The following is a 17,901-nucleotide window of genomic DNA, read 5'->3' as shown; positions in this document are numbered from 1 at the left end:
CTCAAAAAAGGAAACAGTGCACAATTAGTTAGGGATACAAAGAAACACATGATCCCTGATCCACTATGTTTGTGCCATCCCACGAACGGACCGAGTCACGCGGAAGAAACGCTCCAAATTTGTTAGGAAACTTTTTTTTTTTGAACAAGGCAAGGTCCTGAAGGACCGAGAGAGCTGCATTAATACCTGTCAGTCGAATTACAACTTACAGACAGGACCTCGAAGAAAAAGAAAAATACAGCTTGATCCTGGAATTTAGCACTAAGGACCCCAAATATAAAACTAGAAACGCAATCAGGTCCCTTATCTTCTCCACCACAGTTGCTTGATGGAAATGGCCTCCGGCCACCTCTTCCGCTGCCGGGGAACGAGCCACTTGGAGCAGAATCGATGAAAAGCGCCGTCGCCAATCCATCCAGGAAGGGCCTCGCTTGGAGGTTGAAAAGACGCCATGATGGCATCGTGAGTTGCCTCCCAAAGGCATGGATCGATGGTCTGCAGAAGAACATCGTAGAAGAACTCACAGTAGCAGCTCGATTTACCTCCCATCTTCCAGACTGACGCAAACCGAGAAGAGCTCCTCCTCCTCCTCGCCTCCATGGCCGGCCAAGAGGACGATCCCGACACCGAGCGCATCAAATCGGAGATGGCCGCACTTATTGAGAGAGCCCGCGCCAAATTCCTCTTCCCTCATCTTCCTCCACGGAAACTTGACAGAGAAGATTGACGACGACCGCCCGGCGGCGTGCAAGACCACCGGAGCAGCAAAGCTCGAGATCTCGACTTTATTAACAGAGATCCCTAAGATTCGCGCACTCGTCTGCAACTGCCCTTGCCACCAGATCAGCACAACGAGTAGCACAAATCCTAGGCCGCGCCGGAAACCGCCGAGAAGCTCCGACGACCTACTCTGAGACGCCATAGAGGACAAAACAAACACGAAGAAACCTACAGCTGCTAGACCTATCTACTCCGGCACCTCACCCAGCCCAACGACCGGCTAATCCGGCGAAGAGGCATGGGATCGGCCCGGTTTCCTGTGGAGAGCACTCAGGTACTGTTCACTAGCGAGAGAAACTTGGAGCTAAACCTGACGGAAAAAGGCTATATCTAACAACAGTAAGTTCAGAAACTTGGAGCCTAAACCTGATGGAAAAAGGCTTTATATCTAACAACAGTAAGTTCAGAAAAAACAGCTAATTGAACCTAACACTAGGCTACACTGGAACATGAAGTTCACACACGGTAATAACGTCCATGTCAAAATGATGTTCTCTCTGGTCTAGGTGATCGAGTTCTTTCTTTACTCTTTCATTGATAAGAACACATTCCTAGCTTGGCACGAAACAGCGTCCCGGTCAAAAGTCTCACTAGCTCCACCCCCTCGTGCTCACCCAGTCTCACTAGCGCGTTGCCACACCATATGCACTCACACTGAAACGGACGCCTCACTCGTTGTTTAAACTCAAGGTACACATCAGTTTCACTGGTGCAACGTTCTGAAGAAGGTTCACATCAATCTGTATATTCCACTACCGTTTCTGTCCTATATAAATAACTGACAAGAGATGCGAGCAGCGTCACCCCTAGTAGACTAAGAAAGGAAAATCGACCGCAAAGCATATGGACCATAGCAACATCAACTGCAGCGGCCATGGCGCCGAGATTGAGGCGCTGCTGTGGCGGCAGCAGGAGCTCGTGACCCAGCTCCGGGCGCTCATCCTTCCACAACTCCACGACGTCGATAGCGGGTCGGCCGAACTCGCCCTCCAGCTCTTTGACGACGTCATCGGCTGCAACACCAGCGTCGTATCAAAGCTCTTCAGTGCTCGAGGTGGAGCGTCATTCGAGCCTGTCGACGACAAGTCCTTGGTGAGGAAGAACAGTACTAGCACGACCACTACCACTGCCCATGATGATCGCATGGATGAAAGATTGGAGCAACAGACGATGCATAGTAGAAGCGCTGGTCGAAAGAGAAGGTGTGTGTATAGGGAATCACTGAATAAATAGTTGCAAATTAACTTGTTCAGAAAAGCTAATTACTTCCATGTTTATGTGTGATATTATCTTATATTTTCCTGATCAAGATCACTTCTAACAAATACCTGAAATCTTGCAGGAGGAACGAAGGTAAGCGATCAAGATCTCTCGTGACAAATGTTCCGGATTATGACGGTCACCAGTGGAGAAAATATGGGCAGAAGAAGATCAATGGAAGCCAACATGCTAGGTAACTAATTAAACACATGCACATCTGATTCTACAACACTTAATTGATTGATTATTGATCAAAAATTGTGAGAGGTGATAATTTCTAACAAATCTTATACACTACGCATAAACTTGTGATTAAGCAGGAGCTACTACAGATGCACCTTCACGGAACGGAACTGCCCGGCAACAAAGACAATCCAGCAGCAGGATAAAGACGGCGGCAGTGTTAATTATTCCACAGATGCCAATGGGGATGAAGCTGCAAAATACACTGTGGTGTACTACAGTGATCACACCTGCAAAGCCAGCGACATCATGAGCAACAACAACATTGCCGACCATGTGCCTAATCTTGTAGATATTGACTGTCCCAGCACTGGGAAAACAGAAATATTAACGGCAGATATCACAGAGTGGGAGACGGAATTGGATGTGCCGGCTCTGCTAGAGGTGTTCAACAATTCTCTTCTTAATTGGGAGGTGATATGCTAGCTAGCAGTAATATTAGTTCAGCTCAGGCATTTCTTTGTTGATGATTATTAATAGATCATCGGAATTTTCGTAAAAGAGTACTACCCCGTCCTCCAAGATATACAACGCTCCCAAGTACTCCCTTTGTCCCAGAATGTAATGCGCCCAGAACTTTTTGCTGGTCATCAGCTTAAAACTTTGACTATGATTCGTATTTACAATGTATCCACAAAATTAGTCGAAATATGTACTAAATAAAATATTTGTCAACCATGTAATATTCTCATAAATATAATTTACATCGATCTGGGAGGTTGATGGAGTCGCTTTCCACTCCTTCGCTCTCTCCGTGCGCATCAAACAGCGCTGCGACCCCTCTCCACCCCAGATAGGATGAAGTTCTTCCAGGAGTTGAGAACCTTTCGCGCCAATCACCTGGCCCTTGGGCGTTGACAGGAGACTTCAATCTCATATACCAGGCTGAGGACAAAAACAACCAAAATCTTGACAGACATTGGATGACCAGATTCAGAAGGTTCCTGGATGACCTTGAACTCACGGAGCTGCATTTGCATGGGCGTCGTTATACCTGGAGTAACGAGCGCCGCGAGCCTACGCTTGTACGGCTCGATTGCTTGTTTTTCTCCGTGGATTGGGAGGAGTTGTTCCCGAGCTGTTTGCTGCGTGTCGGGCCTTCGCTTGCGTCGGACCACTGCCCACTCATCCTCCACTCCAACCTCCAGTCCCCGCGCTGCTTCCGGTTCCAGTTTGAGCCGTTCTGGCCCAAATTCGACGGCTACGTGGAGGTGATCACTCAGGCCTGGAACGCGCCGACAAATGTTGACCCGTTGTTGCGTCTTCAGATCCTTTTGAGCCGCACAGCTAAAGCCCTCCAATCTTGGAGAGACAACCGTATTGGCAGTGTGCGCCGCCAATTCCTCCTCGCCAAGGAACTTGTCTTCCGCTTCGACGTAGCGCAGGAGTCCAGGAGTCTCTCTGATGCCGAGCATGGTTTTCGAAGGGAGCTCAAGATGAAGACGCTCGGGCTCGCTTCTTTGGAGCGCACCATCGCGAGACACGGCTCGAGGATCCTTTGGCTGGCAGAAGGCGACGCCAACACCCGCTACTTTCACATGCGTGCTCGGGCTCGGCGGCGAGGTAACCATATCGTGGCCCTCTCTCACAATGGCGACACAGCAGTCAGCCACGCGGACAAGGAAGATATGATAGCCAACTTCTACTCAAGTCTGATTGGTTCTGATTCTCCACGTGAACAAGACTTGGACCTGCAATTCATTGGCCTGCCTACTATCAACCTACAGAACCTGGACGTGCCTTTCACGATGGATGAGACATGGGCTGCTGTCAAGGACCTGCCAATGGACAAGGCACCAGGGCCGGATGGCTTCTCGGGACGCTTCTTCCAGACGGCCTGGTCCATCATCAAGGATGATGTCTTCCGCGCCATCCAGCACCTCTACTCGCTGCGAGCTAAGGGCATGCGAAGCCTCAACGACGCTCTCATCATCCTCTTGCCGAAGAAAGACGGCGCGATTGATGTCAAAGATTTCAGGCCTATTAGCCTCATACACAGCTTTGGGAAGCTCTTCTCCAAGATGCTCGCCAATCGTCTTGCGCCGAGGCTGTCCGAGTTGGTGGCGGAGAATCAGTCCGCCTTCGTCAAGGGCCGATCAATCCACGACAACCTCAAGATGGTTCAGCTTACCACCCGCACCCTCCACCTGAGTCGTGTTCCCTCCATGCTCGTCAAGGTCGACATCACAAAGGCGTTCGACTCTGTGTCATGGCCGTTCCTTCTACGCGTGCTGCGCCACTTAGGCTTTGGTGACCGCTTCATCGAATGGATATGCATCATCCTCTCCACCGCGTCATCGAAGCTGCTTCTCAACAGCGTACCTGGAAGGCCTATCCTACATCGGCGAGGCCTCAGGCAGGGCTACCCCGTTTCTCCCATGTTGTTCCTGCTGTGCATGGAGGTCCTCAACGCTGCCTTGCGCCGCGCTGAAGCCCTTGGAGTGCTCTCTCCGCTTCCTTGCCAAGGTGTGCGGTTTCGGACTTTGATACGTCTCAAACGTATCTATAATTTCTTATGTTCCATGCTAGTTTTATGACAATACTCACATGTTTTATATACACTTTATATCATTTTGATGCATTTTCCGGCACTAACCTATTAACAAGATGCCGAAGCGCCAGTTTCTATTTTCTGCTGTTTTTGGTTTCAGAAATCCTACACAGGAAATATTCTCGGAATTGGACGAAATAAAAGCCTACGGTCTTATTTTCCACGGAGCCTTCCAGAAGTCTGAAGAGGAAATGAAGAGGGGACGCGAGGCGGCCACACCCTAGGGGGGCGCGGCCCCACCCCTGGCCGCGCCGCCCTATGGGGTGGGCCCCTCGGGCGCCCCCCGACTCCGCCCCTTCGCCTATTTATTCTCTCCGTCGCGAAAACCCTAGTACCGAGAGCCACGATACGACAAAACATACTGTGAAACCGTCGCCGCAAATCCCATCTCGGGGGTTCAGGAGATCGCCTACGGCACCCTGCCGGAGAGGGGAATCATCACCGGAGGACTCTACATCATCATGCCCGCCTCCGGATTGATGCGTGAGTAGTTCATCCTTGGACTATGGGTCCATAGCAGTAGCTAGATGGTTGTCTTCTCCTCTTGTGCTATCATGTTTAGATCTTGTGAGCTGCCTAACATGATCAAGATCATCTATTTGTAATGCTACATGTTGTGTTTGTTGGGATCCGATGAATATGGAATACTATGTCAAGTTGATTATTGATCTATCATATATGTGTTGTTTATGATCTTGCATGCTCTCCGTTGCTAGTAGAGGCTCTGGCCAAGTTGATACTTGTAACTCCAAGAGGGAGTATTTATGCTCGATAGTGGGTTCATGCCTCCATTGAATCCGGGACGAGTGATGGAAAGTTCTAAGGTTATGAATGTGCTATTGCCACTAGGGATAAAACATCAATGCTTTGTCTAAGGATATTTGTGTTGATTACATTACACACAGTACTTAATGCAATTGTCTCGTTGTTTGCAACTTAATACCTGGAAGGGGTGCGGATGCTAACCCGAAGGTGGACTTTTTAGGCATAGATGCATGCTGGATAGCGGTCTATGTTCTTTGTCGTAATGCCCTAAGTAAATCTCATATTAGTCATCATGATATGTATGTGCATTGTTATGCCCTCTCTATTTGTCAATTGCCCAACTGTAATTTGTTTACCCAACATGCTATTTATCTTATTGGAGAGACACCACTAGTGAACTGTGGACCCCGGTCCATTCTTTTACATCTGAAATACAATATACTGCAATCATTGTTCTCTGCTGTTCTTTTCAAACAAACATCATTCTCCACACCATACGTTTAATCCTTTGTTTACAGCAAGCCGGTGAGATTGACAACCTCACTGTTAAGTTGGGGCAAAGTATTTTGATTGTGTTGTGCAGGTTCCACGTTGGCGCCGGAATCTCTGGTGTTGCGCCGCACTACACTCCTCCACCAATAACCTTCACGTGGCCTTCATCTCCTACTGGTTCGATAACCTTGGTTTCTTTCTGAGGGAAAACTTGCTGCTGTGCGCATCACACCTTCCTCTTGGGGTTCCCAACGGACGTGTGCATCACGCGCCATCAAGACTGTTTTCTGGCGCCGTTGCCGGGGAGATCAAGACACGCTGCAAGGGGAGTCTCTCACATCCAATCTCTTTACTTTGTTTATTGTCTTGCTTTACTTTATTTTATTTTCTGTCTTGTTTGCTTTCTTTATATCAAAAACACAAAAAATTAGTTACTTGCATTTACTTTATTTACCTTTTGTTTATTTCATCATGCTTCCCCCTAAGTTCACTTTGAAAGATATATCAGTAGAGCGTGGGTCTATCATTGGAAGAGATAATATAGAAGAATTTTTCACTCATGTTAGTACAGCTTAAAGATTTTGAAGATAGATCCTTGGTAGAACTTGCTCCTACTTATGAAATTGCTACTGCCTCTTTAGTGCACATGCTTGGAAGCTAGATTTGTTAATCTTAATCCTATAATGCAACATATGTTTCTTACACTCTGTGATATGGAAGAAGGAGAGAAGAAAGATTTTGTTTTAGAAACCCTTCTTAAAGAATTTGGTGATGTAGCTAGAGAAGCTAGAAAAGTCTTTATTCAACATAAGATGCTTGGCTTTTATACCAATTTTGCAAGTACCCTTGAAAAGATGGAAAAAGATAGACTAAAGTACACTAATAAAGTCAATTGTGAGGGGGAGACTAAAGTACCAATACCTTATAAGCTCATAGGAATGCATGAGGCACTAGAAAAGAATTTTGATTGGATTGTTCCTGAAAATTTATTTGAGGAGGGTAGTAAGCCTAAAAGTAATGAAAGAGGAGCCTCTGAAACTTACATAGATAAGATACAATGCATCGTTGAGAAAACCCCCAATTATGAGGTTGATGCTTCTTCTCTAGATGTTACTTGATTTACACTTTCTGCGCCTAGCTGAAAGGCGATAAAGAAAAGCGCTTATGGGAGACAACCCATTATTTTATTTCTGCAATTTTTGTTTTATATTTGAGTCAAGGTGCTTGTTACTACTGTAGCAATACCTTTGTATCTTTACTTTATTGCATTGTTGTGCCAAGTAAAGTCTTTAATAGTAAGGTTGATACTAGATTTGGATTCTGCGCAGAAACAGATTTCTAGCTATCACGAATTTGAGTAGATCTCTCTGTAGGAAACTCAGAAATATCTGCGAAAATTCATGAGTAATCCTCAGATATGTACGCAACATTCATTCAATTTGAGCTTCTTCATCTGAGCATGTTAAGTGCCTCTGAAAAATTCGTCTTTACGTACTGTTCTGTTTTGACAGATTCTGCCTTTTATTTCACATTGCATCTTTTACTGTGTTGAGTGGATTTCTTTGCTCCATTAACTTTCAGTAGTTTTGGGTAATGTCCAGAAGTGTTAGGAATGATTGTGTCCTCTCTGAACATGTGAATTTTTGATTATGCACTAACCCTCTAATGAGTTTGTTTTGAGTTTGGTGTGGATCAAGGGTCAAGAGAGGAGGATGATATAATATGATCAAGAAGAGTGAAAAGTCTAAGCTTGGGGATGCCCCGTGGTTCATCCCTGCATATTTCAAGAAGACTCAAGCATCTAAGCTTGGGGATTCCCAAGGCATCCCCTTCTTCATCAACAACTTATCAGGTCACTTCTAGTGAAACTATATTTTTATTCCGTCACATCTTATGTGCTTTACTTGGAGCGTCTGTATGCTTTTATTTTTGTTTTTGTTTGAATAAATTCGGATCCTAGCATTCCTTGTGTGGGAGAGAGACACGCTCCGCTGGTTCATATTGAACACTGATGTTCTTAGCTTTACTTTTAATGTTCATGGCGAAAGCTTAAAGTCGCTTCGTTCATTGCTATTTGGTTGGAAACAGAAAATGCTCCATGTGGTAATTGGTATATGGCTTGAATAATTTGATACTGTGCAATTGTTTTGAGCTCTCAAGTAGATCATGTTTAAGCTCTTGCATCATGTAGTTTGAACCTATTAGTGGAGAACTACTGTAGAGCTTGTTGAAATTTGGTTTGCATGATTGGTCTCTCTAAAGTCTAGATATTTTCTGGTAAAAGTGTTTGAACAACAAGGAGACAGTGTAGAGTCTTATAATGCTTGCAATATGTTCTTATGTAAGTTTTGCTGTACTGGTTCATACTTGTGTTTGCTTCAAACAACCTTGCTAGCCAAAGCCTTGTACTGAGAGGGAATGCTTCTCGTGCATCCAAAACCTTGAGCCAAAACCTATGCCATTTGTGTCCACCATAACTACCTACTATGTGGTATTTTTCTACCATTCCAAGTAAATTGCTTGCATGCTAGCTTTAAAATTTCATTCCTTGTCTTTGCAATACATAGCTCATGGGAAAATAGCTTAAAAACTATTGTGGTATTGAATATGTCGCTTATGTATCTTATTTCTTATAAGTTGCTTGTTGAGCGGTAACCATGTTTCTGGGACGCCATCAACTTGTTACACCTTTGTTGAATATCATGTGAGTTGCTATGCATGTTCGTCTTGTCTGAAGTAAGGGTGATTTGTCATGATTAAATGGTTTGAGTATGCATATTGTTAGAGAAGAACATTGGGCCGCCAACCAAAGCCATGTATCATGGTGGAAGTTTCAGCTTGGACATTAATCCTCAATCTCTTATGAGAATATTATCTATTGTTGAATGCTTAAGCATTAAAGAGGAGTCCACTATCTGTTTTCTATGTTGTCCCGGTACGGATGTCCTCAAGTTGAGATCTATCAAAATCGAGAAATCAAATGCGATTTATCTCCTTGGACCTTTGTACAGGTGACATAGAGGTACCTCTTTGTGACACTTGGTTGAAACATATGTAATGCAATGATAATCCATGAAAATCCGAGCTAATTAGGACAAGGTGCGAGCACTATTGGTATTCGATGCATGAGGCTTGCAACTTATAGGATGTTTTATGCATAACACATATGAATTATTACTACCATTGACAAAATTGTTTCCATGTTTTCAAAATAAAAAGCTCTAGCACATGAGTAATCCCTCGCTTCCTCTTGCGAAGGGCCTTTCTTTTACTTTATGTTGAGTCAGTTTACCTACTTCTTTCTGTCTTAGAAGCAAACACTTGTGTCAACTGTGTGCATTGATTCTTACATACTTGCTTATTTGCATTCATCATATTACTTTGTGTTGACAATTATCCATGAGATATACATGTTGAAGTTAAAAGCAACTGCTGAAACGTATATCTTCCTTTGTGTTGCTTCAAAACCTTCTATTAAGAATCTATTGCTTTATGAGTTAACTCTTATGCAAGACTTATTGATGCTTGTCTTGAAAGTATTGTTCATGAAAAGTCTTTGCTATATGATTCAGTTGTTTAGTCATTATCTTTACCATTACTTTGAATCACTTCATTCATCTCATATGCTTTACAATAGTATTGATCAAGATTATGATAGTAGCATGTCACTTCAGAAATTATCCTTGTTATCGTTTACCTACTCGAGGGCGAGTAGGAACTAAGCTTGGGGATGCTTGATACGTCTCAAATGTATCTATAATTTCTTATGTTCCATGCTAGTTTTATGACAATACTCACATGTTTTATATACACTTTGTATCATTTTGATGCATTTTCCGGCACTAACCTATTAACAAGATGCCGAAGCGCCAGTTCCTGTTTTCTGCTGTTTTTGGTTTCAGAAATCCTACACAGGAAATATTCTCGGAATTGGACGAAACAAAAGCCCACGGTCTTATTTTCCACGGAGCCTTCCAGAAGTCCGAAGAGGAGACGAAGAGGGGACGCGAGGCGGCCACACCCTAGGGGGCGCGGCCCCACCCCTGGCCGCGCCGCCTATGGGGTGGGCCCCTCGGCGCCCCCGACTCTGCCCCTTCGCCTATTTATTCTCTCCGTCGCGAAAACCCTAGTACCGAGAGCCACGATACGAGAAAACATACTGTGACGCCGTCGCCGCCAATCCCATCTCGGGGATTCAGAGATCGCCTCCGGCACCCCGCCGGAGAGGGGAATCATCACCGGAGGACTCTACATCATCATGCCCGCCTCCGGATTGATGCGTGAGTAGTTCATCCTTGGACTATGGGTCCATAGCAGTAGCTAGATGGTTGTCTTCTCCTCTTGTGCTATCATGTTTAGATCTTGTGAGCTGCCTAACATGATCAAGATCATCTATTTGTAATGCTACATGTTGTGTTTGTTGGGATCCGATGAATATGGAATACTATGTCAAGTTGATTATTGATCTATCATATATGTGTTGTTTATGATCTTGCATGCTCTCCGTTGCTAGTAGAGGCTCTGGCCAAGTTGATACTTGTAACTCCAAGAGGGAGTATTTATGCTCGATAGTGGGTTCATGCCTCCATTGAATCTGGGACAGTGACAGAAAGTTCTAAGGTTATGGATGTGCTATTGCCACTAGGGATAAAACATCAATGCTTTGTCTAAGGATATTTGTGTTGATTACATTACGCACAACACTTAATGCAATTGTTTGTTGTTCCAACTTAATACTGGAAGGGGTGCGGATGCTAACCCGAAGGTGGACTTTTTAGGCATAGATGCATGCTGGATAGCGGTCTATGTTCTTTGTCGTAATGCCCTAAGTAAATCTCATATTAGTCATCATGATATGTATGTGCATTGTTATGCCCTCTCTATTTGTCAATTGCCCAACTGTAATTTGTTCACCCAACATGCTATTTATCTTATTGGTGAGACACCGCTAGTGAACTGTGGACCTCGGTCCATTCTGTTACATCTGAAATACAATCTACTGCAATTATTGTTCTCTGCCGTTCTTTGCATACAAACATCATTCTCCACACCATACGTTTAATCCTTTGTTTACAGCAAGCCGGTGAGATTGACAACCTCACTGTTAAGTTGGGGCAAAGTATTTTGATTGTGTTGTGCAGGTTCCACGTTAGCGCCGGAATCCCTGGTGTTGCGCCGCACTACACTCCTCCACCAATAACCTTCACGTGGCCTTCATCTCCTACTGGTTCGATAACCTTGGTTTCTTTCTGAGGGAAAACTTGCTGCTGTGCGCATCTGTTATCACCAGATTTTGGCTAAATCAGGAGGTGGGCCGCGATCAAGATGGGCTTGGAAGATTACATATGGAAGATCTATGAAGCGGCCTTGCATGGAGAATTTGGGCTAGTTAGCCCGTGTATCTTAGTATAATAGATTGTGTATCGATTTAGAAGTTAGAGTTTATCTCGTGCACGGTTTAGTGCACGCCCACATTAGAAAGTCCGCTGGACTATAAATATGTACCTAGGGTTTATGGAATAAACAACAACTCACGTTCAACCCCAAAACAAACCAATCTCGGCGCATCGCCAACTCCTTCGTCTCGAGGGTTTCTATCGGTAGCGACATGCTGCCTAGATCGCATCTTGCGATCTAGGCAGCACAAGCCCCACGTTGTTCATGCGTTGCTCGTACCGAAGCGCTTTTGATGGCGAGCAACGTAGTTATCATTAGATGTGTTAGGGTTAGCATTGTTCTTCGTTTAAGCATGCTTACGTAGTGCAACCCTTGCATATCTAGCCGCCCTCACGCCTATCTCAGTGTGGGGGCGGCACCCCGCTTGATCATTATTTAGTAGATCTGATCCGTTACGATTGCTCCTTGTTCTACAAGGATTAGTTTAATATCTCGCAATAGTTAGGCCTTACAAAGGGGGGAGGATCCAAGGGCACGTAGGGTGGCGTTCGCAAGTCCTAAACGGGATGTTCCGAGGATCAACTTCATGTTGGTTTTTAGGCCTTGTTTAGGATCGGCTTACGAGCACCGTGCGTGGCCGCGAGGCCCAACCCGGAGTAGGATGATCCGATTATGCGGTGAAAACCCTAAATCGTCGTAGATCTCATTAGCTTCATCTTGATCAAGCAGGACCACCAAGTATTCGTGCACCCCGTACGAATCATGGGTGGATCGGCTCTTTGAGCCGATTCACAGGATAACCCGAGAGCCGATCGAGGCTCGTATTTAATGTTTACATGTATGCCCCTGCAGAAACTAAGCGAGGCATCCCCATCACCTTCCCGACCAGGTATAGGTCAGGTGGCACGCCCTGCACTTCGCATCGCCGCGTGTGACCGAAGAGCATTGCGGGCCGTCGCTCGGAGGGGTCTCAGCCAGCCGCAGCTCTAGGCTCTTCCCGGCTCTACGGTGTTGACAAGGCCACTGCCCGCCGGTGGGTTTTGGCAGTCAACACATTCTGGCACGCCCGGTGGGACCAAGATCTACATCAACCACATCGCCATCTGCATCCGAGATGGCGGGCGGCACGCCGCTCACATGCGATGAGATCAAAGCCATCCTCGAAGCCGAACTCATCGGCTCTTCCCACCAAACCCACTCCCATGGCGTCAGGGGGAGGGGTTCCACGCCCGAAGGCGCCCTCGATGGGATAGATTTCTCCACCCCGTCGGAGGAGCGCACCAGGTCGCTGAAGCATGGGGATCTGCCCAAGGAGCTCAGAAGGAAACATGACGGAATCAAGGCAACCCTTGGAGCCGAACTCCTCGGCTCCTCTGAGAAGACCCGGCCGCACGATATCAAGCTCGGTAGAAACCCACGTCCGGGGCCCGGTGTCGACACGGTGGATCTCAGCCACCCCATAGGTCAGCCAAAATTTTCCTTTGGTGTCAATATGGCGGGATCTGCAAGCCGCCATGACAAAGGGGAAACAAAAGCAGCCACTCCCGTGGCAAGGATGAAGAGGGAGCCGATCCGCGCGACCAGCCCCAAGGTGAGGACAAGCGGTACTCGGCAAGGGAGGGAATAAGAAGCATGCGGTATCAACGCCCACGCTCCAAGCACCCTCTCAACAAATACGAGCAACACCACGACCGACGTCGGCGCTACGACGCGGATGATGAAAGGAATTTCCGAGCCCGATGCCGAGGTCGGAAGGTACCGCCAACATGGTAGAAGCAACGACGGGTACGATCGTCGCGCCGAAGGAAGGCCAAGGGGGCAGAGTGACATGGATAAGCACCGGGACTGCCCGTTCTTCAAACATTGCCGGGACTCGAGAATGAGCCGATTGCCAACAATCGAGGACTGCCCGTAATGCAAACAAAGGAAGAAGGGTGCCGCTAACGTGTCCGTGTTCAGCCGGCTAGGGCCTTTCCCGCATCGGAACAAGCGTGCCGAGTCCCCTCGTATGGAAGATCTCGAGGAGCTAGAGGACGGTGGTGAAGAATACAAATATCATCAGCCCGGATGGTGCCCCGATGGGCTCAGCCCGTTCCCGTAGCAAAGAGTCCAGCTGTCTGCGTGGGTTGGAAGAAGCCGAAAGATTATACCCGCGCACGCTAAGGAAGGCACGGCCTGATCCGGCCGCCAAAATTCTGCGAACCCCGGACGAGGAAGGTCAGCCACAAAGAAAAGAGTGGCGCCCCGAACAGAGAAAAGCCGATGATGAAACATCGGCCGGCACAAATATGGTGTTTATCCTCCCTTCGGAGTTCGCGTGCTCCAGGATTAGATGAGACATCCGTGGCACAACTTGATCGCGGCCCACGGCCGGTTATCTTTGAGAAGCCACGAGAAAGGAGCTACAGTGCATCTGAAGGCCCCGTACTTACGAGGGTATATCGATGGGAGGCCCGTAAACAGGATGCCGGTGGACACCGGAGCGGCAGCTAACATCATGCCGTACTCTATGCTACGTCGGCCGGGACGCTCGAGTTCGGATCTAATCAAGACCAACGTAACGTTGAGCGACTTCAACGGCCAAGCGTCTGAGGCACAAGGAGTTCTGAACGTGGATCCGACCGTAGGAAGAAAAACTATCCCTACGGCGTTCTTTATCGTTGATAGCACGAGCAGCTATGCCGTTTTGCCGGGAAGAGATTGGATCCACGCCAACCGCTGCATTCCCTCCACGATGCACCAATGCATAATACAATGGGATGGTGATGAGGTAGAGGTCGTCCAAGCCGATGACTCGGCCGAAGTTTCAACGGCCGGCATGAACGCATGGGAAGCAAGCAGGCCAAGAACCCCTCTCGTGCATCAACTTGGACGATCGCGAGCGCATCGATGTGACAAAGGGAAGGGTTAAGCTAGTTTTATCCACCGGCCTCGACCATGTAGTTGAAGCCAAGCGATGTGCAAGTTGGCGAGGCTGATCCTTGTGATCGGCCCCAAGGGTCTATGAAGGAGCATTACAAAACCTTCACCGAGCAAACAACGTGGAGGCCGATTCCAGCATCGGCCGTGAATATCCTCACCATCCATACCGCCCGGGTTCAACACATTCACGGTCCAACAGAGCCGATGTCATCAATTCTCTTAACGTAATCGGCTCGGGGGCGCCCAAGTGGATAAAACACGAGGATATGCAGTAGAAGAGTCTCATCCTTTGATGATGGATATTGGAGTATGGGGGCCGATACACAAGTCGGCCGAAGAAAAAAAAATTCGAAAATTTTCAAGAATAGCCGATGCACAGACATCGACTTAAGAGCAGGGGGCTAGTTCCCTCCAAGAGATATTGCGCCCAGAATCTGGAGGGCGTCAGAAATGTGAAGACGTTCTCACCGGAAGTTGCTTCAGCCTGCCAAAGATGATGAGCTGATCTGATCAGCAAGGCGCAAGGTTTGGACTGAAGAAGCTCGGGGGAGGGCGGCTCGCCCAGAAATTCCCTCACTTTAAAGAGCCGATTTTGTTGAATCGGTTGATACGGCGTTGCGAGTTGGAAACCAAGGATGATCGACGTGATCAGCTCGCTGCTATTCTCACCCGACTAAGGCCCGGGGGGCAGCTCACCTTGAAGGTTCTCTGCTCCGGGGAGCCGATTTCGTTGGAATCGGCTAAACTCTGCACCACAAGTTACCTGAAGAATGGTGCTTATGTTGCAAAATTATCATAGCCTGCTGGATCGGCTGTATGGACCCTCGACGGAAGGGAGGTGATCGGCTGGTGGCCCTGCAGGATAGCTCTCTTGGACAAGGTTGAGCCCGCCCCGAAATTTCAACGGTGATGATCCATTCTTTATCCTCGCTTTGGCTGAGACTCGGGGGCAGCTCGCCCTCGAGGTTTAACCAACTCTGTCGAAGTGGGCTCACTCTTCGTGACGGCTCGTTCAAAAGACAGTGATTGTTGTAGAAGGAAGCTGCCGGAGCTGAGCGAGCAGAATTCGGAGAGGATAATTTAAAGGAGACCTGACATTATTTCAGGAGTTTTGCCGCTAAGTTCAACATGCCATCTTGAGAGATCTGCGGATTTGCGCGATTAGGGCTTGGCCTTGTTTGGCAAGGAGTTTGGGTCTCGGGTGGATCTATCTCGAAATCTATCGTGAGAGACCGATGCGATGCCATCGGCTTGTTGGGCATTGTCCAGCTTTGGCAATCGGCGAATCGTAACGAAAGACAATCGGCTAAATTATCATAAAGGGAATCGGCAAAATCGAGTTGGGGAATTTCTTCATTGATAAGCCAGATTTCTTACATAGAAGAGCTGATTGCTCTCAAAAGGAAATACCAGGGGGATACATTGCCCCGTCTGCTACTGCTAGCCCTATGCTAAGACCCTATCTAGGGGCCGCCGCCGCCCTCGTCGTCGTCGCCGCCGTCGCCGCCACCGCCGGCGCTGCTCCCCGCCGGCTCGTCATCACCGCTCCAGCCGGCCGCCGACAGGACCCTCGTCGTCTTCATCCTCTTCGCCGCCGTCGGCCACCGTCGACGTCGCTGAAGTTCCCGGGCCGAGGTGGCGGCGTTTGGCCGGCGGCTCGTCGGAGGAGCTGTCTTCATCCTCCTCCTCCTCTTCCTCCTCCTTCACCTCCTCGGAGGTGGTGAAGTCCGCCCAGAGAGGCGGTCGTCTTCGCTCTTCCTCCACCACTTCCTCGTCGGCAAGGAAGCGGAGGTCGCTCTCCCCGTCGGTGTGGGATTTGTCATCCTCGGACCTGACGGAGGAGTCATGGTCCTCTTTGTCCCACTTCGTTGGGGCGAGGATGTCGTACGCCGCTTGCGTACCCCACGAGGGCGTCGACTCTCGGATGGGAGAGGACACGTGGGAAAGATCCGACGAAGAAGAAGAGGAAGAGGAAGAGGACATGGTTGCAGGGGAGGGTTTTTTGGAGTGCTACTGCGGAAGGGGTAAAGAGGAGAACTGTTCGATGCGGCTAAATAAAAGGAGGTGGGGGTTTTTAATTTCCGAGCAGCTCTCGAGGACATGGTGCCAAACCGTCAAATCGTGCGTAGAAGTTGGGAAGGCAAGTCGTCATGATGAGGCATGCTGCGACAGTTCCGCTCCGCCGTGACACGACCCCTCTGAGGAAAAACAGAGTGGTTTTGAAATTATCATTACCAAAACCAGGGGGCATGTGTTATCACCAGATTTTGGCTAAATCAGGAGGTGGGCCGCGATCAAGATGGGCTTGGAAGATTACATATGGAAGATCTATGAAGCGGCCTTGCATGGAGAATTTGGGCTAGTTAGCCCGTGTATCTTAGTATAATAGATTGTGTATCGATTTAGAAGTTAGAGTTTATCTCGTGCACGGTTTAGTGCACGCCCACATTAGAAAGTCCGCCGGACTATAAATATGTACCTAGGGTTTATGGAATAAACAACAACTCACGTTCAACCCCAAAACAAACCAATCTCGGCGCATCGCCAACTCCTTCGTCTCGAGGGTTTCTATCGGTAGCGACATGCTGCCTAGATCGCATCTTGCGATCTAGGCAAGCACAAGCCCCACGTTGTTCATGCGTTGCTCGTACCGAAGCGCTTTTGATGGCGAGCAACGTAGTTATCATTAGATGTGTTAGGGTTAGCATTGTTCTTCGTTTAAGCATGCTTACGTAGTGCAACCCTTGCATATCTAGCCGCCCTCACGCCTATCTCAGGTGTGGGGGCGGCACCCCGCTTGATCATTATTTAGTAGATCTGATCCGTTACGATTGCTCCTTGTTCTACAAGGATTAGTTTAATATCTCGCAATAGTTAGGCCTTACAAAGGGGGGAGGATCCAAGTGGCACGTAGGGTGGCGTTCGCAAGTCCTAAACGGGATGTTCCGAGGATCAACTTCATGTTGGTTTTTAGGCCTTGTTTAGGATCGGCTTACGAGCACCGTGCGTGGCCGCGAGGCCCAACTCCGGAGTAGGATGATCCGATTATGCGGTGAAAACCCTAAATCGTCGTAGATCTCATTAGCTTCATCTTGATCAAGCAGGACCACCAAGTATTCGTGCACCCCGTACGAATCATGGGTGGATCGGCTCTTTGAGCCGATTCACAGGATAACCCGAGAGCCGATCGAGGCTCGTATTTAATGTTTACATGTATGCCCCGCAGAAACTAAGCGAGGCATCCCCATCACCTTCCCGACCAGGTATAGGTCAGGTGGCACGCCCTTGCACTTCGCATCGCCGCGTGTGACCAGAAGAGCATTGCGGGCCGTCGCTCGGAGGGGTCTCAGCCAGCCGCAGCTCTAGGCTCTTCCCGGCTCTACGGTGTTGACAAGGCCGCTGCCCGCCGGTGGGTTTTGGCAGTCAACAGCATCACACCTTCCTCTTGGGGTTCTCAAAGGACGTGTGCATCACGCGCCATCAGACTTCCA

At 48.0% G+C, this 17,901-nt stretch overlaps 1 protein-coding gene across 1 annotated transcript; it reads left to right on the top strand.

Moving 5' to 3' along the window:
* Positions 1-1,608: 1,608 nt before the first annotated feature.
* On the top strand, positions 1,609-2,884 carry LOC124658390 (probable WRKY transcription factor 70). The gene is made up of 3 exons (XM_047196735.1): positions 1,609-1,982; positions 2,123-2,233; positions 2,361-2,884. The coding sequence occupies exons 1-3, from the start codon at positions 1,624-1,626 to the stop codon at positions 2,707-2,709; spliced, it is 819 nt and encodes a 272-aa protein (XP_047052691.1). The 5' UTR covers positions 1,609-1,623; the 3' UTR covers positions 2,710-2,884.
* The last annotated feature ends 15,017 nt before the right edge of the window (positions 2,885-17,901 follow it).

Source organism: Lolium rigidum, chromosome 5 (genome assembly GCF_022539505.1).
Source record: "Lolium rigidum isolate FL_2022 chromosome 5, APGP_CSIRO_Lrig_0.1, whole genome shotgun sequence".
Lineage (NCBI taxonomy): Eukaryota > Viridiplantae > Streptophyta > Magnoliopsida > Poales > Poaceae > Lolium > Lolium rigidum.
Note: the sequence above shows the minus strand (reverse complement) of the source record. Positions and strands in the feature narration are given on the sequence as shown.

What these genes read in the sequence shown, in the direction of transcription:
- LOC124658390 (XM_047196735.1), top strand. Translation starts at nt 1,624, where the DNA reads ATGGACCATAGCAACATCAACTGCAGCGGCCATGGCGCCGAGATTGAG. An exon ending in AGCGCTGGTCGAAAGAGAAG is followed by an intron (nt 1,983 to 2,122) that starts GTGTGTGTATAG and finishes GAAATCTTGCAG; the next exon opens with GAGGAACGAAGGTAAGCGAT. An exon ending in AATGGAAGCCAACATGCTAG is followed by an intron (nt 2,234 to 2,360) that starts GTAACTAATTAA and finishes GTGATTAAGCAG; the next exon opens with GAGCTACTACAGATGCACCT.